The following is a 24,573-nucleotide window of genomic DNA, read 5'->3' as shown; positions in this document are numbered from 1 at the left end:
AGGTGTCACATCTATTCCTGAAGGTAGCATAAACACTCCATAGATAGACCAGATGTCCTCGTCTAAATGATAGAGAAAGCTTCCTATGGCATTCGTTGCATGTGTCTTGGCACCAGATGACAAATAAATGACGGTGCTTGTAATGCTGAGGCAGAGGCCTGCTGTAAACGGGTGATGAGTGCGTACACAGCTAGATAAGGTAAATCGAGACCCAAAAGAAGTGGAGCATTTAATTGCTCTGAAAGACTCGTCAATGTGGGCTGTGAAGATTTGTGCAGCCTGACATTTACAGTACAATGATTATGAGGTGTGTTTGCTTTGACATGTTAATTCCTTAAATAAGATCATTGTTTATATAACATCTCAGCAAATCAGTCACAGGCTTTATTTTAAAAAAATAAAACAAGAAGAAGAAAATCTGGCACAGCAAAACTAGCTAACTTTCCTGCTCAACCAACAAGTTTTCCAAAATGTAATGTGTGTTCAACAGGTGAGAAATTTTATTTGTCCACACTTCCTAAAATTGTTCTGAATCTGCTTAATGATCTAACTTCCTATATTTATTCCTGTTATCCTTTTCTTCATTTCTAAATATATATATATATATATATTGTTAAAATGATGAGTGGTCATATTATACATGACCAAATTCATAACCAATGAGGAGTCTTTCTGCTGCTGGTTCTGTGCAGTATGATGCCAATGACAGCGTGTATCCTTAGGACAGTCATCTCAGGTACACAGCTGCTGTTCAGATCTTCTATTTATGAGGAGCAGTAAATAAGAGCAAAGTTGGCTGTAAGGTCGAGGGTCGTCAGGTCCTGCGCGGACCAACTGTGTGGGGTGATGGAGCACCTCTTCAACCTGAGCCTGAGGTTGGGAAGAGTCCCACAGCTCTGGAAAACCTCCTGTGTTGTACCAGTGCCAAAGACTTCACGCCCCAAGGACCTCAACAGCTACAGGCCGGTGGCTCTGACATCCCACCTGATGAAGACCCTGGAGCGGTTGGTCCTGGCTCAGCTTCGGCGCCTAATAAGCTCATCACTGGACCCACTTCAGTTTGCCTACCAGCCTGGCATTGGAGCGGATGATGCCGTCATTCACCTCCTACATCGTTCCCTCGCTCACCTGGAGACCGCTGGAAGCACTGTGAGAATCATGTTCTTTGATTTCTCCAGTGCCTTCAACACCATTCTTCCCTCGGTTCTAAAGGACAAGCTGGTGAACTCTGGAGTGGACCATCACCTCACTACCTGGATCCTGGACTACCTCACCGACCGACCACAGTATGTGAGGATTCAGGGCTGTGTGTCGGACAGGGTCGTCTGCAGTACGGGGGCCCCACAGGGAACTGTTCTGGCTCCGTTCCTCTTCACCATCTACACTGCAGACTTCTCCCACAATTCCACCCAGTGCTTCCTGCAGAAGTTCTCTGATGACTCTGCAATAGTCGGCCTCATCACTGATGGGGACGACAAGGAGTACAGAGGTCTGACCCAAGACTTTGTGGACTGGTGCCAGCTGAACTACCTCCAGATCAACGCCAGTAAAACCAAGGAACTGGTGGTAGACTTCCGCAGGCACAAGCATTCTCCACTGCAACCACTGAACATCCAAGGTATGGACATTGAGGCTGTGGACAGCTACAGGTACCTTGGTGTTCATCTGAACAATAGACTGGACTGGACTCATAACTCAGACGCCCTCTACAGGAAAGGGCAGAGCAGGCTGTACCTGCTGCGGAGACTCAGGTCGTTTGGAGTGGAGGGCCCACTCCTGAAGACCTTCTATGACTCTGTTGTGGCTTCTGCTATCTTTTATGGTGTGGTCTGCTGGGGCGGCAGCATCTCTGCTGGGGACAGGAAGAGACTGAACAGGGTGATCCGAAGGGCCAGCTCTGTTCTAGGATGCCCTCTGGACCCAGTGGAGGTGGTGAGTGACAGGAGAACGGCGGCTAAGCTGTCATCCCTGATGGACAACATCTCCCACCCCATGCAGCAGACTGTGACAGCACTGAGCAGCTCCTTCAGTGGGAGACTGCGGCACCCACGGTGTGGGACGGAGAGATTTCGCAGGTCTTTCCTCCCCACTGCTGTCAGACTCCATAATAAAGACTTTAACTGAACAAACACACACATCCACACATGTGCAATAATCTTTTCTGGCATCGTTGTATTTTTACTCAGTTGTATATAGTATTTGTATTTGTATTCTATTTTTATCTTATTGTATATTTATTTTATTTTATTCTACTGTATATAGTATTTTATTTTATTCTATTCTGTACAGTTGTGTACTGTATTTATTCTTATTGTATTCTAATTTTTGCCTCATAACTTTTGCACTTCCTGCTGTGACAAAACAAATTTCCCACGTGTGGGACTAATAAAGGTTATCTTATCTTATCTTATCTTATCTTATCTTAAGTGAGAGTAAGAAAAAGGCTCAAGCTGCTTGCTTTAGGCAATGGAGAAACTGTGTGCACCAACATTCCATGTAGATAAAGATTATTTTGAACCATCAAACTACCCTAACAGAGTAAAAATATGGAGTTAGAAATGGGCATAACAAGTTTCCTTTAAGGTCTTATTGGCTTTGAGCACATTCATCAGAAACAGTGACATGTAAATGGCAACTATGTCACTGTTTTCATGGTAACAGAAGAGCACCATTGGGGGCATATCCTGTCCGTTTCTCTGCGCTTCAGCTTTTCAGTTTAACTCAAGCCACCTGTAAAGGCTCTGACCACTCTGCAGTGGTAGAGTGCTGTTACAGATCATCTAGAGTTGAGGTAATGGTGGATATTTGTTTGCCCCGATGAGGCAAATTGCACTAAGTGCACTAAGACTTGGAAGATAGTCAACAATCTTATGATGGCTAGAAGTGCAATCAAGCCCATGACCATCCCTACATTTGGAATTTTAGAGTATTTAGGGTGTCAATTTAAATAGAATAGAGGACCAACACTGCAAGTGTACAAGAACAAGATGATTATTCTTTTTTCTTTTCTTTTTGCTGAGTTTTGTGCACAAAAATATTCCCGAGATTTTCAAGCAGTCTTCATTCAGACTGTGTGCTGTGTACAAACTGTGGAGTGGTTTTCTAAGAGAGTACATGGCAACAGAATCGAAAAAAAACATTCTCAAGGACAGAACTTTAATTGGGGGGGGAAAAAAACCCTTTACTCCAAGTCAGTGTAAAGTAGGAGGTCATTGAACAAAATACTCTCCATCATGGACTATCCATCCTAACTCTCTGCAGTACACACTACAAAGACAGAAGAAGGCATTTTCCAACATGCTCATTTAGGCCCTATGTCACAGAAAATCATCAGCTCTGACAATTTTGCTGCTATTGCAGTGATATTACTGTTCTGACTGACTGTTACTGACTATTTTGAAAAAAATCATCATGGTTCTGATATTATTATTGTTGTTGTTGTTGTTGTTGTTGTTGTTGTTGTTGTTGTTATTATTAATAGCCTTAAATTTAGCTAGAAGTCCTGTATACAGCAAATTTGAACAAGAGAATTTCAACTACATGCATATCTGTATTCAGCATGTTTGGGACTCACACCGAATGCGATAGACGCGACCAAAAAGCGCCAGACGCCCCTAGCTGGTCACGTGCACATTCGCACCTCGACGCACGACCAACGCGAATTGGCTGCACTTCAAAACATGCAATTTTCACGCACATGAAGCGGAAATGTGGAAGGAAATAGTGCCAGATGGCAGCTGTCGATCTAGCCTTTGAAGAGAGAGTCTCTCTTCTCTATTTACTGTGGAGAGCAGAACAGCGGCATGAAGGACATCCTCGCTGTACCTGGGTCCATCAGGTCCTCCAGAAGAGTGAGCAGTTTGGTGAGTTTCACCACTTGCTCCAGGAGCTGCGTCTGCATGACGGACGCTTTCAGCGGTACCACCATCTTTCCCTCGCCCAGTTTGAGGAGCTGCTGTTGAGCGTCAGTCCAAGCATCGCCCACCTAAACACCTGTCCGTCTGCCTGCGGTTAGTAAAAGTGTTTAAAACGGCAGTCCTTTATCGATACCTGTGCTAATATAAGCTCATTTGAAGTCCCAGTGACTTCCCCACAACGGCTCTTTTAAGAGCCACCCACAAACCTCTAAAGAGCGTTCCTGCCTTTTCTTCTTTAAAAATTTCCTTAATAAATTACTTTGCATGTATACCTGATGCTCTGGTCGCGTCTATCACGTTCAGTGTGAACGCACCGTAAAAATAATTTAGGGTGTCATTTGTCTTCAAGGTATTGGTATATCTCTGGCTACATCCACACTAATCAATCAATCAATCAAGGCTTTATTCGCTACGTGCAGGTTGCCCTGCAGTGAAATAGGACACCCCCCCCCAACCTTACACACACAACACTGACATCACATGGGGATAAAGGTCGGAGATCGGTAGCATTACAGAAAAAAAAACACAGAAATATTCACTAGAATGGGAAAGTACAAGAGGAAAAAAAGAGACCTCTACTCATGCTGGGCTCCTGGGAGGACAGCATGAGAGCAGGAAACAAAAAAACTCCTCTGCACAAAAAAAGCACATAAATGTCCACAGCACAACATTATGGAACACGTGACAAGCCACAGGGTCGGGTGGGTGGTGAGGAGTAATCCGAAGCAAACACAGCAGCCATCCTAATAGGTTTTCGTTTGAAAACGCATCATTTTCTCTCCGTTTTGACCTTCCGTCCACACTGAGATGGCGCTTTCCCTCACGGAAAACGCAGTGTTTTGAAACACTCTCGAAAACACATACATTTGAAAACGGTGCTTTTGCGTTGCATTGTGGACAGCAAAAACTGAGACTTTTTGAAAACGATGACACATTTTAGTCATGTGATGCAATTCCAGTGACCAGTTAAATTAAGATAGCAGAGGGCATTATACAGCGGTTGCTTTGTTTGCTCTCAAATTTTCTGTACGTTTTTGTCCATGACAGGTTAAACCACAATAAATAGCGATAGCATACACGTGGTGTGTGTGTAGTTGTCTGTCTCTTAAAACGCCAGTGATTTTCCTACAGTTTGAAATGTCATGCAATCTTGTGAATTTCATGAGTCCAGCAACTAACCACTCTTACTAGATTGTATCATGTCATCTCAACAAGAACAAATTAAGTTGTTGAATTTCATACAGATCCTACATGATTTAATTACGTTCAACCTAGAAACATGAAATTATTTTTGTTCAAATTACAAGTTAGACTTTTGTAAATGTAACAACCAGTCGAGACTGAAGAAGTCACTTCGATGAGTGACGAAACGTTTCTCCCACAAAACGCTACGTCCAGATGAATAGAATCAACTTTTGGAGCTACACGCAAGATGCTTACATAAATCCAAGAGATGCCCAATCCCTTTCCCCCCCCACTGTGTAAATGCTTCAGATAGCTTTTCTTCAAATTCTTAATTCTCACTGGCTTTTGCAACTTCGTACTCTTTTGGTACTCGCAGCAACAACTCCACCTCATCGTTAGTCCGTTTAAAAAACTTGGTGCTTTTCCTCAACATTTTGCCACGACGTTTCAAAGGGCCGGAAAGTAAATAAACAACAGACAGAAATGAGGCAGATCGAATCGTCTTGCGTTTCACGCATGTGCAGTATTGGAACATAAGCGGTTTTGGCCGTTTCAGTGTGGACTGACAACTCTGTGAAAACGACTGAAAACGATAGTGTGGACACGAGGCGTTTCCAGACGAAAACGCCTTTTCAAATCTATCCAGGCTAGTGAGGATGTAGCCTTCGTTACAAGAAACCAATGTTTCCATGTTCTGTGGACATTCATCTGCTTTGACCTCTGCCTTCTTAAGACTTTTATGTATTTTTCTACAGCAATATCTTAATACGGGCTCTTGCTCTCAAGGGAAAAAACTCATTCTGATTCATTAAGTTACATCCGATCTTTGTTCCCATTATTTCTAAATGCTTGGTAAAAAAAACAAAAAAAGAAACCAAAAAAACATTTGCAGTAGCAGTATGCTGTGTGGTCTGACAAAGCTACAAACCATATTGGAGAGTAACTTAAATTAAGTTTTTCAGACTCAACACTCAACAGCCCTTTTGGGTTATATATTAAATATGATTATTCTCTCTCAAATGAGGAAAGAAAAAAATGTAGGACATTTCCCTGAAGCTAAACTTCCATTTTGTGTTCCATTTTGTGCTTTACCTTAACATAGCTCAGGGCCAAAGTAAAAGTTTTCTAAATGATAAAAGTAAAACTGTCCTCCAGCCATAGTGTGTACAGTTTTCCACAGGAAATAATAATTAATAAGTGACTCATGTAATTTAGATCAAGAAAAGTGTTTTATATTAAGACTGGGTGAGAAAAGTTTTCAGGGTTTGTAAATTAAATTCATCTGAGGTAAGGAACAAAAAGTAGGACTTCACATACCCTTCAAAGATTTTTTTTTCACTTCTATTTTACTATTCAAAGCCAGGCTAGCTAATGGATTACCTCATCCTCTAAAAAAGCTGTTCAATCTCTCTGTGATTGTATAATTCTCTTTCATCTTCAGAGAGAGGAGATGGAATGATTAAACAAAGAACTCGCTGATCTCCGCGGCTGGTGTTGACATGCGACTTCAGATGTGCAACACTCACATTAAAAAATAATGTGGGCTTTGCACTTGGACCAATTCTTCTTTACTATGTATGCTACGTGTATGATAATGAAAAATGTATAGTGACGACAGATGATGGTTGTTTTTCCCCTCTGACTATATTGAGGAAATGTAACATTAATCAAGCAATATGTGTGAAACTCAACTGGTCTCTCAGTTTTCAGCATCTAAATGCTGTTGTCTGCACTTTTTCTGTTCATGCTAGTTAACATTTGGGGTAAGAGAAAGCCTGTAGCTTGGACTTCATAGTATTAATGCAACATGCAGCATATGAAAATAAGTCATTGTACTGCCAATCACATAATGCATAAATATAATACAATTGGCTACAGTCATATGCAGATTTTCTGCAATGCCGCAAACTACAGAAATTGGGAGGGGGCGGGGTGTGCTCTGAACCACAATACACACTTTTCTTCCCACCAAGCTAACTATCACAGCCAGTTTCCAGGCCAGCATTTTGATGTATTGTTTTGTTTAATCCCAAATGGAAGAAGGTAAGGATTAATTTGTTGCATCTGTCAGACCCATGCTGGCACTTCTGATAGTGTCCGTGCCAGTTTTAGGGCTTTTTTGTTTTTTTGTCTCACCACTGCCCTCTCTTGTAGCCATCAAGCCCCTTTTGTTACACTGCCAAAACACCTCTTTCAACTGCATCAACACATTGCTATTGTGTCATTGTTGTACCCCTTTGGCTTTGTCCCCAGACTTTCTCCTCTGAATGTGAGGTCCAAGCCCAACCTTCATTTCCATGTCCCATTTGGATCCCTCTTGACCTCAGTGCTCCTGCTGAACACAGTCCAGGTCTATGGTTCAAGAGGTCGGGCACATTGATTTGACATGGGAATAAGAGTGTGAGCTTGTGTTTATGTAAACAGCTCATGGTTCCCTAATGCACTGTGGCATACAGCTGTCACATATATGTGAGTCACAGGCTTGTGAGTTGCCTACAGAAACATTTACATTACTTTATGTGTACACGTTGCAGATTCTGTATTCACAAGCATCCTCTTTTTAAGTTCTTGGTTTTTATAATTACTGGTACTTCACAAAATGTTTAAAAATTACAGAACAGCAGTAAGGAAAACTGAGTAGAACCATAATTTAGCCTTTTCATTATATTAAGTATATAATTAGATACATATTTAACATTCAAACAGCACTTTAATTCAGCAGACTTGGTGGATCTAATTATAAATGCTTAATACTGCAGGAAGGCTTAACCCAATGGTCACCCCACCGCCCACAAGAGGTTGAATAACTGGATAGAGCAGTAGAGAAAATCTTTTCTATAATCTTTGTTTCATGTCTTTCTTGATAATTGCGATATTCTAATAAACCAAGATAAAGACAATTGTTAAAGGAAACTAGGGAAACCAGGTAATACTGGTTGAAGTCAGTCTGTAAACCCGCTATGGGTTTGTTATGATAAGACTACTTCTGCTTTACATGGTCACCAGCGTACAATTATTTGTGAGGTTATTTTTGTCTTCTAAGTAAATGTCAAGAAATATGAATGCCAAAAGCCACGCTAATAGGTGTTAAAGATAGTTTTGTGTAGCTGCATGTCTAAGCATTTCTTAAAAGAAACTGACAGGCAAAAAATACAAATTGCACTCCAGTATTAGTTGTAAGCTTACCTTTTCTGTTGATTGTGATGTGCCAAAGAAGATTGGGATGAATGCTAGCCAAATAATGCAGGTGGTGTACATAGTAAAACCAATTGGTTTGGCCTCATTGAAGGTCTCCGGCACCCCTCTGGTTTTAATGGCATACACTGTGCAAGTGACCATGAGCAGCATACTATAGCCAAGCAGGCAGATGAGGGACAGGTCAGAGATGTCACACTTGAGCACACCACGAGCCATCGCTGGGTTAGAGGTTCTCTGGTCCTCATAGTCAATAATAGCTTTGGAGGGATCCACAACAAACCAGATGCACACCCCGACCAGCTGCACCGAGGCTAGGGTGAACGTGATGACTAGCTGTGAGGCTGGAGAAATGAACTTTGGCGCGCTCACAGACATACTACCCTGCTCGAAGATGCGGTAAATACGATTGGTTTTGGTAAGCAGAGCAGCATAACTAATGCTCATCCCCAGACCCAAGAAGATCCGACGAAGGGAGCAGATTACGACATCAGGGGCAGAGATCATCAGGAACGTTGTGGCATAGCAGAGAAAAATGCCAGTTAGCAGGACATAGCTTAGCTCCCGGCCTGATGCTTTCACAATTGGAGTGTCATTGTAGCGAACGAATGTGACCACCACAAACAAAGTGGCCATGATGCCAATGACTGCAACAAACACAGGGATGACTGCCCACGGAGAGCTCCACTCCAGCTTAACAATGGGGATTGGAACGCAGCCTGTGTGATTCTCATTGGGCCTCAAATCAAAGTGACACATCTTACACGTGTAGGTGTCTGCCTGGTATTGATAGCCATCGCAGCGTTCGCAGTGCCAACAGCAAGGGATGCCCTTCACAATCTTCTTGCGCTCACCAGGGCGACAGGCCTGGCTGCAGATTGAGGAAGGGATCTGACGGACACCACCGGGCCACTGCATTGAACGAACCTATGAGGGAGGCAGAGGAATGTGGAAAGGGATGAATGGACAGATAGAGAGAGAGAAGAAACATCTGAGAAAAGATTTTTAGTGTACAAAGCTCACTGAATTGCATACAGCTGAGATAGGTACAAAAGGGTGCTTTATTGATCCAAAATGGTCATCAGAAGCTCTGGAAGCCAAGGAGAATTCGTGTTTTTGGTTCTCTGTATTTATTTGAGTGAGAAGTTGAAAAAAGGCAAACTATTCAAGTATTCCTCATACATTCAGCAAAATCTTTCAGTGGTAAGTCAACTTTTCTGAAGGGCAAGTCTGAGAGGAAAAGAGAAACGCAATGTTTGTCCTGCAGTGAACTAATGGCACAATTCCTGTATTTTTTTTTTTTTTGGCTTTGGCAATTTTTTGTGTTAAAAATTAATCAATCAAAGTAGAAAGAGATGTCTCATTTCAAAATATTATTCCCCTTTGTGGATTTTACAGTTTCCTAAGCATACTTTGGAGGATAAATTAAATTCATCATTTGAAACAAGGTCTACTCCCTTTAATGTTATCGGTTTTATTTAATTGTGCCAGTTCATTCAAAGGCAGTAAATTTGTCTTTAAATGTGTATTTAATTGAGAACTCAAATAACACTAATTAAATACTGCTGGCACATTTTACAGTAGGTGCCTACAAATACCTTACCTTTCTTTTTTTCTTTCAGCACATGTTGTTGAAAGAGGTGAAGAAGACAAAGCTCCCCTCAGCCGGCCTCATGTGTTCAATTGAACTCATTTGCCTGCCCAAGGCCCCCTCTTCATTTTGTGAAAACAATTTGTTTGAGTCCTTTATGTAATTTACTGTTATAATACTGTTACTTCATCACACTGCCTGCCCACAGTATTGTTTTTGGAAGTCAGTGATGCCGTCTGCTGTCTGATATTAAATATGTCTGTCCGTAAGCTCCCGTGGCTTTCTTTTCATCACAGTCCATTCTGTTAATCATTTAAAGTGCCCCCTGGATATTTACACCTTTGAAGATAGAACTGAGCACTGTGAAATGGTTTAGAGGGGTTAGAGTTCTAACATGCAGCTGCAGAGCTGAAGTAACCTTTCGGAGGATTTTCATTGCAAACACTGACACAAACATAAGTTGTAGGGGACACAGAATAGAAAATGCCAGTGCTCACATTCAGATGGAGTTGATCCGCCCAGTGACCAATAATTTTGTACTCGGCTGTTCGGTTTCTGATCTGGTATTGGTAGATCTCATAGCGTCCAGGGGCATCTCCGTTTTCATTGAAGAGCACTGGGTTGCCAGCTATGCCTGAGTGAGAGAACAAAAATATTTATCATCATTATCTGTTTTTTTGTGTTCTGTGTGTGCTTTTTTACAATTTTTCAGTTCTTGTGCTCATGGGTGATTTTATAGTGTACAATAATTCATCAATATGTGGAAAGTAAGGGTGTGGAGGAGGTGGAGATCCATCAAAGACCAGCAAAGTTCTGAATGAACCATCCAGTCTTGGATTACTGACCACATTTTCACTGAGTTCAGTAACTGAAAGCAATGGTGACTTCTGTTTTTAGCTTTTGGCTAGTTGACAGTTGCTTCCACTACATTTCTACTTGGCTGTAGGTGGGATTAAGTGTAAATACATAACGATCCTGCACATGTAGCTACCAGAGAATGGAAATTGAGACAAATGTTATTTTTCCATTGTAGTTTGCACTGGCTAAAAGTGGTAGGACAGATATGTCAACATGCAAACTTCTTAAACACAACAAAACAGAATCTGAAAGAACCAAGTAAAGTGAAGACAGCAGTGTGTGTTTATCAGAGTTCTCATCTTAAACATAATCAAATTTTCCAGTTTCCTAAGCTTATCGATCTTGGCAATTAAATCCATATATGGTAGAATAAATAAAAAATACATAGGAATCTGACAATTAATTAGAATTTTCATGGTTCTCTTTTTTCACTTTGTTTTGTTTCTGTGGGGTTTTTTTTTTAAGAAAAATCCATTATCAGTGCATCTCACTGCACACAAGAAACCTTAAGAGCCTGCCTTCTTCTTACAGCAAACTGGCTGTAAACAGTTGGAGTTGAGCAGGAAGTTCAGAGATAGAGTACTGACCGCATTTTGTACTGATTTTTCTGTCAACTAAGGTGGGCTATAATTTATCTTTCCAATAATGACTCTAAATAATATTCCTGTGTTCCTGTTTTATGATAAGTATGTTAATCACAGTATGGTATTCATAGAATGGTCTTCCTTGGCCAGAGAATGGCGTAAATGCTTCTTTTTATTTTATTTTATTTTAATTTAGGCCACTTGTGGTTTAACATTAAGTCTCCCAAAGACAATTAAAATCTCAGTTAAGACGAAAAAGGTAAACCTGGCCAATTGCTGCTGATGGATTTTCTGCTGATGAGAATTTTTTTTGTCCTTGCTCTTTGTTTCAATTCTGGGGAAGCGGCACTGTAATCCACGTCTCGATGAGTCAGCCCTGTTGGATTAAGGCATTACTGTTTTACTCAGCCTTGTGACAATGCCGCCCACATCACAAAGCAGTTACTGATCATGGGAGGATTACAGTGACTTTATGAACCACAGAGGCAGTTTTTATATAAAAATATTAAGAACATCGCCAGTATTAGTAAGCTATGACATTTTTGTTCAGAGATTTTAATCATGCAAAGCTTGTTTTATTTTCACTAATGACCAGCGGAATTTCAAAAAGATTAAAGCTATCTGCCTTCCAGTGTCATGGTTGTCTGCCTACGCTGTCATGGTTGAACACATAACCTCAAGCCAAAGCCTTAAAAGCTTGGATATAGACTATGAGATCAAGCGCTCCTATGGACACCTTCAGTGAAAGAGGAAAACGGACCATGAATGTCACTGGCAGCTTTAAGAGAATGATACGGCAATGCGTCTGATATAGTTGTATGTAAAGCCTTGTGGGCCTTTTGGTTATGCTTGCTTTGCAAATTAAATCCTTTCATAGACTGACTGATCTCTTATTGAGTCTCTGAGCAACTGTTAATCTTCTCTTTTATGCACATATACAAAAACAAAGCAGTTTTGCAGTGATTTTATTTATATATTATTTTGTAATAACATTTAAATGGACTATTCTTTATTTTTCTGTTGGGTCATTATAAATATAAAAACAATGATGTTGGTTTTAGTATGTATGTGGGACACACAATAGAGACAGGGTGCATTAAGCCCCAAATTCCTTGTGCTACATTGACTTTGAATAGCATGGAGCAATGTGGTTAGATGCACTAAAAGAGACATCAGCAAGAACGGTGTTTGTACAGTTGAATACTTTTGGATCTTGACAACTAAAGCATTTTCACACCATGTAACTTTTAATATTGGAAATCTGGAGAATTCAAGAAACTAATGCGAGGAGTCAAATGTGAGGAATATGAAGCCCAGCGAAAAACTAAGAGTAAGAAGCAGCTGGGTGCTAATCAAAGCAGTTGATTAACTGATCGTCAGCAAGTGTGACCAACTCTATAAAAGCTTCATAACAGTACAATTAAAAAAAGACTGAGCAAGTATTTCTTAATAAGAAGGAGAAAAAGGGGAAAAGTCTTTTCTCAATAAAGAACATAGCAGCACAGCTTAAATATGTAAAGCTGAACCTAATCAACCCATAAGACTTGTGAAGCGATGTCCTATAGACAGGTGGGTCCATAGTAGAGATGGTTGGCCTTAATGTACAGCACGCACTTGCTGAAAACCAAACACATATCAGAACAAACACTTCATGCTAGCTGTCAAGCACGGTGGTGATAATACAGGGTTGTATTATCACCAAAGGGCAGACTTCCATAAAGGGCAGACTTCCATCAAATATGAATTCTGCAAACATTAATCTCCTGCTAAAACCAGGCAAAGACCCTGTATATCCCTCAAGCTATCGTCCAATATCCCTTATAAATGTAGACCTTAAAATAATCTGCAAAGCTCTCTCAAAGAGACTGGAGAAAATAACCCCCCTCTTAATTCATCCTGACCAAACTGGTTTCATAAAAGGTAGGCACTCATCAACAAATACACGTAGATTACTTAATTTGATAGACTACTCATACAGTAAAAACCTAGAAACTACAATATTCTCTTTAGACGCAGAAAAAGCATTTGACAGAGTTAACTGGAAATTTCTATTTGCAACTTTACACAAATTTGGTTTTGGATCCTCTTTCATAAACTGGTTAAAAATATTATATAATTCCCCAACAGCTTGTGTTAGAACAAATGACCAGACATCCTCCAGCTTCTGTCTCTTGAGGGGCACCAGGCAGGGATGCCCACTCTCCCCTTCACTATTTGCAATTTTTATTGAACCACTAGCAGCAGCAATTAGACAGAATTCAGTAATTAAGGGCATAAAATGCAAGAACGTGGAACATAAAATCAGCCTTTATGCGGATGATGTGTTACTCTTTCTCCAAAATTCACAAACCAATATCTCTGGGGTGATTGAATTGATAAACTCTTTTGCAAGAATATCAGATTACTCAATTAACTGGTCAAAATCTACAGTCCTACCGATTAATTGCTCCTTCCATAATTCCTCTTCTACACCACTGCAATCGGGAAATATAAAATATTTAGGTATTAATGTTTCTCCCAAGCTTGCAGATCTAACTAAATTAAACCATATCCCACTTTTAAAGAAGGTAGAAGATGATCTGGCTAGATGGAAATGTCTACCCATATCACTCATGGGAAGGGTTGCCGCTATAAAAATGATGGTCTTACCAAAAATAAATTATTTATTCTCAATGAGCCCAACTAAACCGCCACAAGATTGGTTCAGATCTCTAGATTCATGTATGTCCAAATTCCTTTGGAAAAATAAACCCCCACGTATAAGCTTAAAAACACTACAAAAGACCAAGGATAAAGGAGGACTAGAACTGCCTAACTTTCAGCACTACTTCTTAGCCAACAGGCTTCAGTTCATCTCAGGATGGCTAAAACACACCCTCTTAGATGAACCTTGGCTAGATGTAGAACAAGCACTCTGCAATAATCTAGAGATCTCAGACCTACCATTTATCAGCTCAAACATCCAACGACATGAATGCTTTAAAAGCATCAACATCAGCTCTTCTCTGACAGCATGGTGGGAGTTTCTAAAATTGACGGCGTCTTCATTAATCCCATGCAAACGTACACCTATCTGGAACAACCCTGACATATTACAAAACAATAATATGATAAACTTTTCAGATTGGAGTGATAAAGGAATCAAATATTTAGAACATATACTAGAAGGAACAGAATTTATTTCATTTGACGGACTAGTTACACAATATGGGATCAACAAGAAAAGATTTTTAGAATATCAACAAATTAAATCCATAGTAAAAAAGAAATTTAAACCGGGTCAAGTTGAACTACAAACACCACCAAGTGTGGTTCAATTTCTTACTCTTAAACCCCCCAAATTACTATCCAAAATATACAGAATGCTTTCTAAAACAGATGAATCAATATCACTTCCTATTGCAAAATGGGAAGCGGATTTATCAGTTAACTTAGACCTAAACTTCTGGTCTCAGATTTGCTTAAAAACCTTTCATCTAATTAGAAATCCCAGTCTTCAATTAATTCAATACAAAATATTACATAGAGTACACTATACAGGTCATCGGATGTTCAAGATGGGCTTTACGTCTACCAACAACTGCTCACACTGCCAAACCAATTCACCGGACAATTATATCCACGCTCTTTGGTTCTGTCCACCAGTTCAGAAGTTTTGGCGCGAGATATGTGAAGACTTATCGAAGTGTCTGAAATGTAACATTCCAACTTCCCCCTTAGTGTGTTTGTTGGGCAGCTTAGATAATGTCACTTCAGAAAAGAATATAGCCCATATGGTTTTCACTGCCCTATGCATAGCCAAGAAAACAGTCCTCATGAACTGGAAAAATAAAAATAATCTTAATTCTAACCAATATAGAAATTATCTATTAGATTACATTAGTCTTGATACAGCCTCTGCCACCACATCAGATCAATTGCTCTGGGCTCCTTTGATCAGCTCCATCACCTAGTGGGGGTGGGGGGTCATAGTTTGGTCCCGCCTTCACTGTTGTGATTGGTGTGGGGGTAGGGACAGGCTTAGGGCGTCGGGGGGTTCCCCGGAGGCATCTTCCTTGGGGGGCTCAACCCGGGGTAGCGGTCATGTCCGGTTAGGGGCTCTGTTGGCTCTCCGGTGACTGTTTCCTCGCGGCTGCGTGCAGCGGGGCTAGGGGAGGGTCTGTGCTGACGGACGTGGGTTACTGACCTGGTAGCCTGGCTGGCCCTGGGTGGGTCCGGGATGGGCGTGAGGTTCTGGGGGCGCTCCGTCTCTGGGCTGGGACCCGGACTGGGCCTCGGGGGCTTGGGTCCTGGTTGGTGTGTTGCCGGGGTTGTGGGCGGGTGGGTGCATGGGGGCCCAGCCCTGGAGCAGGGTGCCGCCGGTGCGTCGAGCCACCTGGGGGGCTCTTCAACTGGTGGGGGAGATTGTCACATCTTGCAGGAGCTTTCCTCTCCTCAGGAGCTCCCTCTGCAGGAGGGGGAGATACAGGAGAGGTGGAGGAAGATCTCAGCCTGGGTGTTTATTGTCTTATGTAGTCTGGAAGATGAGTGGATGGTGGGGTGGGTGCAGTTTTCTCTGTGGTGGGGTTGGGTGGACTGTCCCCGACTCTGTGGGGCCGGGCGGCGCTGCTGCACTGGGCCCGGTCTGGATGGGCCTGGGCCCCCTTTCCCTGGCGGGTCGCGGAGTATGGGGGTGCCTACTGGGGTCAGCGGGGGAGCTGGCCCCAGGGAGGGGTCACTTGCCCCTCCCTTCCTTCCCTCCCCATCTCCAGCTGCCTCCCTCTTCCCGCTCCACCACAACCACCCACACATGCAGGGCCTTGGAGTAGGGGTATGTCACCAGGGTGCAGAGGAGGCTACCCCCCCCCCCCCCCCTCTGTCCCCTTCTGGCTGCCTCTGCCTCAATTTTATCCCACAACTTAGACATTCACATTACTCACACTCTCATTACACATACATATAGGATCTTGGGGGTGGGCACGATACACGGAGTCCAAAGTACCATCAGGGTGTACACCCCACCCCTGGCATCGTTGCCCACCTCTCAATTTTAAATACACGTAGACATTGAGGGCTAGCAGGAGGGACCATGCGCTTACCTGCTGCTCTCTGGCAGGTAGCTCCATGCCCTCCTGGGTTTTAAATGCACCTTAGAACACACATGCATCAACATTACAATGAGCGGGTGGAGGGAGGTTTGGAGTCTTCTCTCACCCCCGTTCTCTGCGACCTGCTGGAGCAGGGGGGCTAGGAGGAGGAGTTGGCCGTCCGACTGCGGTCTGGAGTGTGGAGCCTTCCTGCTGCTGCGGAGTCGGGGCGGTCTGCCTCCCCCCACCGCAGGGAAAAGGGAAACACCACCTGGGTCCGGGTGCAGTTCCCCCCTCCAGGGGCGAGGGCACCTAGACCCGGTTTGTAGAGTACGCTTGGGGAGTGTGATCGTGTGTACAACGTCTCTTTATGTCTGTCTCCACGTTGGTTGAGTGTGGAGTAAGTGCATATGAGAGCATGAGGGTGGGAATGGATGTTTGTATCTGTGTGTGCCTGTATGTCTGTGTCTATATGTCAGGTTGGGTGTCAGGCGCCACCTCTCTGGGGACATCTCAGGCCCTCCAAGGTTTGGAGGCCTATCTCCCCCTACCACCACTTCCCCTGCCAGTGGCGGACCCCCTCAGACATCGGTGCGTTGGTGGTTCTTTGTGTCCGGGGATGGGCGTCCAGGTACACACCGGCTCACTCCTTGGCGGCCGCTTATCGGGGCCTGGAGCCTGGGGCTCGCTCGGGCCACTTCGGAGGTGGGGTGCCCCCGGCCTCTCGGCCTGGGGCTCGGTCACTCAGGCGCAGCTGGCTGCCGGCGGAGCTCACGGGCGCGTCACTGCAACTCCCCCTGGCTTCTGCTCCGCGGCTGCTGAGTGAGCCCTCATCTGGGACTCTCCTCAGCTCTTTCCGGGACAGTGGCGCAGCTGCCCCTCTGTTGGTCTTCCTTGGTCTCTTGTGTTCTGGGGGCCTCTGGATGTCTGGAGTTTTGATCTCCTCCACACCTGCTTCACGCCCTGGAGGACGGGGCTGTGGCCCCCCCACACCCTCTAGCAGATTATTACATGAAGGAACCTTTTAAAAAAACAAAAAAACAAGCGCGTCCATGGTGTACACACGGGTGATCACACCCACAAACTACACCCTTTTTGGCTCCTACCTCAAAGCACACTGTGTTCTGTTGATCTTATGTGCTGCACAATAATGTTTAACATTTAGTATTTACTGTCATATTCCCATATATCATTGTGATGTTGTTTATTCTATTACTCTTGTTCTCTTCTGCTTGCTTTCTTTTTTCTTTCTCAGCAGGTGATCCAGGTGATTGATATATGCATTTTTTTTCTCTGCCCGTTCTGTTGGTTTTTGTCTTTTGCCCTTCTCCCCCGTCCCTCTTCTCAGCTGTTTCTCTTTCCCTCTTTCTTTCTCCCCTTCTTTCCCCCAGTCAAGTCTGTCCCGTATTCAGTAAGTGAAAATAAAATAAACAATAAAAGGTGAATCAAATGGACCATTACGGCAAGGCTGGGATGGTCAGTTTGGTAAAGTAAATCCGTTGGGCATCTTTCTTTGCCTTTAGACAACAATTCTGATGGCAAAAGAGCCAAACGGGACAGGCCAAAAAAAAAAAAAAAAAAAAAGATAATACAGGGTTGTTTTTGAGCCACAGGACCTGTGCACCTTGCAGTCACTAGGTCGACTGAACTCATCTATATGTGAAAATATTCCAGAGTCAAATGCGAGGTCATTTTTCTGACAGCTAAAGCTTATTGAAAAATGGGCCAAACAAAAGCGCAATGACTACAAGCACACAAGCAAATGTACAACAGGATGGGTGAAAAAGAAAAGAATCAAGGTGTTGACCCAGTCAAAAGCTCCCAATTCAACCTGACTGAAACGCTGTGGTGGGCCCTTGAGAAACATTTGTATAAACAAGTGCCTGCAAACCAAAATCAACTTAAGCAATGTTCTACAGATATTGTAAAGATGTTGTACAGTAATTTTACAGAGATTACTTATTGCTGATGAAGTTGGTTCCACAAGTTATTTAATCATGTGGTGTACTTTTCTTTTCAAATGACTATAAATGACCTTGCTATCACATGATATAACGCTAGCTTTCTAAATGCTAACTAGACATAGCTTTTCTAGAATAATGCAGTATGGGGGGCCAAATACTTTGGGACTAGAACAGGATATCAACAAAATTTAACAAAATATTGGCCACTTATTTTTCTATAATGAAACAAAATTAAAGAAAAATGGGGAAATACAATCTTAAGTGTGCAGGAAGGTAGTTTATTTTGCGGCACTATGGTCAGTTTTCAGTTGCAGCTAAGAAATTAGATTTCTCATCCCCTAAACTGCTTGTCTAAATAGTCAACTCTCAAGTCCAGGAAAGATTTATTTGCACAGAGGACTGTTCCATGGCTCCATTGTGCTGTGAACTGTAGCCTGGGGGTAGCACAAGTGTGTACCTCAGGCTGCTCGTTTGGGGTTAATGAGGTGCTAGTAATTATATGTAATATTTAATGATTTTGACCTCTTTCTGTCTTGCACTGTTGTGACAATCCCGAGTAAATGTATACATAAACTCTTTAATAATTGCCATGATATGATCATTAATCCAGCATGTGCTTGTTCTGCATCGATGCACAACCAGAACACCTCAGTGAATGACAACAACATGACAGCTGGTCATTAACTCTTAATGACCTGTACCCAGACACAATGTCGAATTTGGCATGGATCCACTTTCACTCTTTAAGCCATTCAGTCACAGGCATGACCTGTACATGATTGCTCAGTCATAGCATATACACGTTCACTATCTGCAAGTACTCTTAAACTGGCCCTAAAATGTTCTGAAAGCATGCAAGTGGTTGCTTTTAAAAACCCTATAATATGTGAAAATGTATATATTCAAATCACCACAACACATCTGGGTTTTGGATCTGCTAAGAGAGTGTAGATATTTTAAAACACTGCAAATTGTCACATAAAAGCCAGTATTTAAATATTACCCAACACAAACAAATGAAGGACAAGCAAAAAGCATCAGAGGAGTGAAAAAACAGTAATGTTAGAGCTAGCATGGTAAATTTAGCATAATGTGGAATCTCACAGCACTATTTTCATCAGTGCAACAGCAGCTATATCACACTAAACATTTTCTCTTTACAAAACAGAAACACAGCTTTCATTTAGTCTGTCTCTGCCTTATTTGGGAGCACCATAAAATATTGTCAATACAACCTGACGTGCAGCTGTTTTAAAAGCATGTAAAAGCATGAATATACCTTTTGAGCTTTCAGTGTGCTGCAAGTGTTGCTATTGTTGTATTGACTCATTTAATCTAGGCTCAGAAAGATGCAAAAAGACCCAAAAACACTCACTAGAATAGTAAGTGAATGAAAACAGTGCTTTCATATGGAATGATGAGAAGTGTTTTTGAATCCTACTTCAAAACTTTCACAATGAAAAGTCATCAGTGTAAAGCAACTTCAGAGATTCTCTTCACGAGCATAGTCTCTCCCTCTGTCTGTGTTTCCGAGCAACATCTGCCAGCTTTCCACTGCCACACCCCGCTGCTCTAAAACTGGTTTGTTCAGTTTATCGTCTTCTGCTGACTCAGCAGTTCTAGCCAGAAAAACACAAGTAAACACTGCACTTCCAATGCGTAACAAATTATTTAGGGCTGATGAAGAGACAAAATTGTGTTATGTGGCCATGTACTGACACTGCCTTACAAACAAGAACACAGAAAAGCCACTCTCGTCTGAAAAGCAGTTCAGCTATAGTACAACTAAGGTGCGTGCACAGGAACACTCTCAAAGGACTTTAAATGTGTTTCCATTGGCTGACAAAGCTCCACCGCACTCTCCATCTTTCCAGAGGAGAAACACAGTCTGACAGTAGCTCCTCATGCCTGGTTAGCTCTGACTACGAGCTCTTTGACGCTGTCCACACTACACTGAGTGGTGGTCAGTCATTCTCTGTGTTTCCACATTACCTGCAACACACCATAGCCACGAGGTCACACCTCCTACAGTCACCCTGAATACGATTTTAAAATGAGAGCGGTTCATCAAACGGTTACAAGCACTAGCATTAAAGAAGGCCTATTTCTGGTAGAATTAAAGTTGTTTCAAATAAAGATAAATAACAACCCCAGCTGGTATTTCAACATTTTCTTTACTGTTATAGCTTCTGTATTAGACACAGACTCTGTAAACAACAGGATGTACTGCTCATCTGAGGGGACAGAAGTTGATAGTAGAGAATGATAAATAGATCTTTTTTTAAGATAATGTCTGTTCCTATAAGATATGGGGGGATCTTTTGTCAATAACATGATTGAGTATGATGCCGAATACAAAAAAACCCCAGACATACTGCACATGCAAAAAAATATGTCAGTATAGAATTAGCTTTTGTGCTATGCAACAATGAAGATCTTGCACATCCTTGAGAAGAAAGAGAAGTGTGGAAAAATGGAAAAACCTGAGAGCGTGCCTTTATTCCACACTCATAACTGCTGTCCCCTGGTGAGAAAGACAGTGGAAAGGCCACTGCTTTTCAGTCAGAGGTAGAACAAAAACACCTCCCCCTGATGTGATTGCAAGAGCCATGAAACACTGACAGGAAGCTCCATTCAACTGTGGCCCACTGAAGCCTCAACAACCATTAGATACATGCATTGCTGAAAAGGAGCAAGAAAAGGAAAGCTCTAAAGTGTCAAACAGTGGATAAAGATAGATTGAAGGTGTTTGATTCTTTCGCTTTGTGGGCTGCAGCTCCAGCTGCTACTGAATGAACCAATAATCAGCACTTGTGAAGTTGGTGATTTACAAAAGAGGAGACACAGTTACATCCCCAGATACATCTGTGTGGGAAAATACAAAAGAATAAAAGCTTTTTCGAGAAAGCACAGACGCCACAGACCAATAGAAATAAATGTTTTTTGACTTTAATATTTTCTAAAAGGTTATCTGTCATCAGCTACTGTGTCCCTTGTTGAGCCCATGACAGTCTGCTCAGATATTGATGCATTTATGTATTTTCCTGGCACATGAGGAGCAGGTTTAGTACATCTTTGTATTTAAAGGAACTTGTTGACCTTTACCAGTTTCAACATCTGTAATGTAAGACAGAGTGCATTTGAGCTGTGTATGGACTTAACTATGCAGGTCTGCAGAGGAAGAAATTAGAATTATTTTTAGAAGATATCTGCTGAAACTGCTTACAATAAACAGAAATGTGTAACAATAGATTCTTGCTGGCTCGGCCTCAAGAATGATTCATCACAACAAAGAATGACCTACTTTCACATACATTTCTGTCAATTTGTAGGAAGAAGCAGGACAACTGCTCAGTGTATTTACTGCTGAGTAACATGCTAATATCCCAACACAGAGATAAATATTATCTTTGAAGTTTTTGTACACTGGCCAGTAAGTACAGTCTCAGCTGTTGGGCTGTTTTATGTATCTGGACAAGTTCAATATACTACTGTGAGCTGATGCAATTAGATGAAGTGTAGCGTAACCTCAAGGCAACCCCTCTGGTCTGATGGTGTGAATATAGTCTCCCTGCTAAGAACAAAATTCAGCTCAAAAGTGCTTACTGCACAGGAGTTTTCTGTCCCTGCTCACAGGCTAAAACCCTGTTGAAACCAATTTTTACAGAGAGCATCTCTCAATCATTACTTTACAAACAGCCCAATTAAATAAATGTTTGAAATGATTGTGGATGCACTTATAATGCACACACATTACTAACATGCTATTCCATCATACAGTTCTTATATATTCAATATGTCAATTTTAATTCAATGTCTTGTTTCCCATGGTCGAAAATGTCATTTCTTGTAGGAGCATCCAAACATCAGCTCTAAAAGGGAGAAACAGAAGTTGCATTAAATTCAAGAGTGGTTGCCTTTGAACCTCCAGGCTTACTGGTCTATATACAGCATACGAAATTGGACACATCACTGTCTAGACAATGACATAAACATGATTTGTCTAGACAGAAACTATCAGAACCTGTTTGTCTGGGATGAAAAGAAAACTACAGAAGCTGTTTTACATCAGATCACGAGAACCACTTTCAACAACATACTGCATGTTGCGAGTTGTTTTTATCTAACATTATTGGATCCTGAGCAGCTCAGCTGGTGTGGAGCAGTGCTAAGGGCACCTGATTTACTACTAAGCCAGGAGATTGTAATCAGTACTTTACATCAATATATCATAAATAGGGTGAAAAGAGCTGAACTGATGCTAAAAATTGTGTTGAGGAATTATGTAATAAGATTTTAAAAAGGTTGCTCTTGTGCAAAACTCTTGAATCACTCCTCATTTCTTACTGTATTTCCCAGAGGAGAAGACCTTGTACTCCAGATATCAAGATATACTGTATTTAAGACAAAGACAGAGTGTCTACAATTCTAATGATCCTGAATTCTCTTAGGCAGGCTGCCTTGAAGTTGTCCTCAGGAATTGCCTGCCTTTTGTTCTCTTTCAACATGAACCCACACTGCTTCAACAATTCTGAGATCCGGGCTCTAGGGAGACTAATCCACGAGTGATAACGTCCATTGTATGTGTTATCTATCAAAGTATTGCATTGGCAGCGTGTTTTGAATCATTATTATGCTGAAAAAGGTTTCAAGCATAAACGTTGTGTAGATGGTGATATTCATGAAAACTTTGCTTGTAATTTTATTTATATTTGCATGGTAAATGGTCTGTATTTGTATAGCGCTTTTACCTGTCCCCCCTAGGGACCCCAAAGCGCTTTACACACCCAGTCATCCACCCATTCACACACTGGTAGAGGCAAGCTACAGTTGTAGCCACAGCTGCCCTGGGGTACACTGACAGAAGCGAGGCTGCCATATTGCGCCATCAGCCCTTCTGGCCAACACCAGTAGGCGGTAGGTGAAGCGTCTTGCCCAAGGACACAACGACCGAGACTGTCCGAGCCGGGGCTCGAACCGGCAACCTTCCGATTACAAGGCGAACTCCACACTCTTGAGCCACGATCGCCCAGATGTTCGAAATAGACAGATAAATGGTAAAAATGGTAAATGGCCTGTATTTATATAGTGCTTTACTAGTCCCTAAGGACCCCAAAGCACTTTACACATCCAGTCATCTACCCATTCACACACATTCACACACAGGTGATGGCAAGGTACACTGTAGCCACAGCCACCCTGGGGCACACTGACAGAGGCGAGGCTGCCGGACACTGGCGCCACCGGGCCCTCTGACCAGAAAAGCTATAGAAAATAGAAAAGTAGAAATAAATAGAAAAGTTTATCTAAAAATTTGGTCACTGCCAATCAAATTGCTTGGTGGATCAAAATCTGACCTGCATTTATCATTCCATTAATTTTGACAGGATCCCCAACACCATTTACTGAAATGCACTACCAAACCATGACAGAACCTTCACCATCTTCTATAGATAGCTGCAGACACTCAGTGATGTACCTCTCTCCTAACCTCGTACATATTGATAACGATTTAGTTTAAAAATATTACATTTGGATGCATCCCTCCATAAGACTTTTAGACATTGATTTCCAGTCCAGTTCTTGCGTGACTTGACATTCGTCAGCCTTTTCTCCCTGTTTCTCCTCCTTAAGAAAGCCTTCTTGATAGCCACTCTTCCACTAAGACCATTTCTGATTAGGCTTCGGTGAAAAAATAGATGGATCAACTCAAGGGCCAGATGCGTTTCTCAGGTCCTGTGTCACATCTTTGTTGGATTTTTTTCCCCAATTTGTTAAGGACACAAGTTTCAGATACAGTGCAACTGTTGTAGATCAATTTTCTTTAGGCTGACCACTTCTTTTGTCATCCATTTGTCCAATTTCCCCCTTTTTTAAGGACACACTGCAAACCATGCCAAGTTTTCAGCTAATGACTCCTTTTCAGTGCTTGAATGGTTTTAATATGACTAAAAAAAAGCAGACAATGTCAAAAAAAAGCTAAAAAAAAAAACAAACCAAAAACCTCACACTTTGATAGACCTCAAGAACACCTGGAGAACTATTGCTCAAAACCACTTTAACGAATTACAAGAAAATCTATTTCCTTGAAAGTAAAACAATTGTAAAAAAGTAAAGGGGGGTGACTTGAAACTTTTGCACAGTACTATATTTGCGAAAGTAAAAATTACATTTTACTGAATACTGTACACAGTCCTGCTTTGGTAATAATGC

General features: G+C 42.0%; 1 protein-coding gene across 6 annotated transcripts in view; it reads right to left on the bottom strand.

Annotated features, from left to right (window-relative positions):
• The window catches only part of LOC101481524 (metabotropic glutamate receptor 4), a 210,718-nt gene that overhangs the window by 12,366 nt on the left and 173,779 nt on the right, over nt 1-24,573 (bottom strand). For all 6 annotated transcript variants that reach the window (XR_013098692.1, XM_004547528.4, XM_076884263.1 and 3 more), the window contains exons 8-9: nt 10,386-10,522; nt 8,289-9,224 (exon numbers count right to left, since the gene is read on the bottom strand). Coding sequence is in view for 5 of the 6 variants with exons in the window: in XM_004547528.4 (XP_004547585.2) it covers nt 8,289-9,224; nt 10,386-10,522 (1,073 nt within the window). In the remaining variant the exon portion in view is untranslated. The remainder of the gene's footprint in view (nt 1-8,288; nt 9,225-10,385; nt 10,523-24,573) is intronic.

This window comes from Maylandia zebra, linkage group LG5, assembly GCF_041146795.1.
Source record: "Maylandia zebra isolate NMK-2024a linkage group LG5, Mzebra_GT3a, whole genome shotgun sequence".
Taxonomy (NCBI): Eukaryota; Metazoa; Chordata; class Actinopteri; order Cichliformes; family Cichlidae; genus Maylandia; species Maylandia zebra.
The sequence above is the reverse complement of the archived record's forward strand: the minus strand, read 5'-3'. Positions and strand labels throughout refer to the sequence as shown.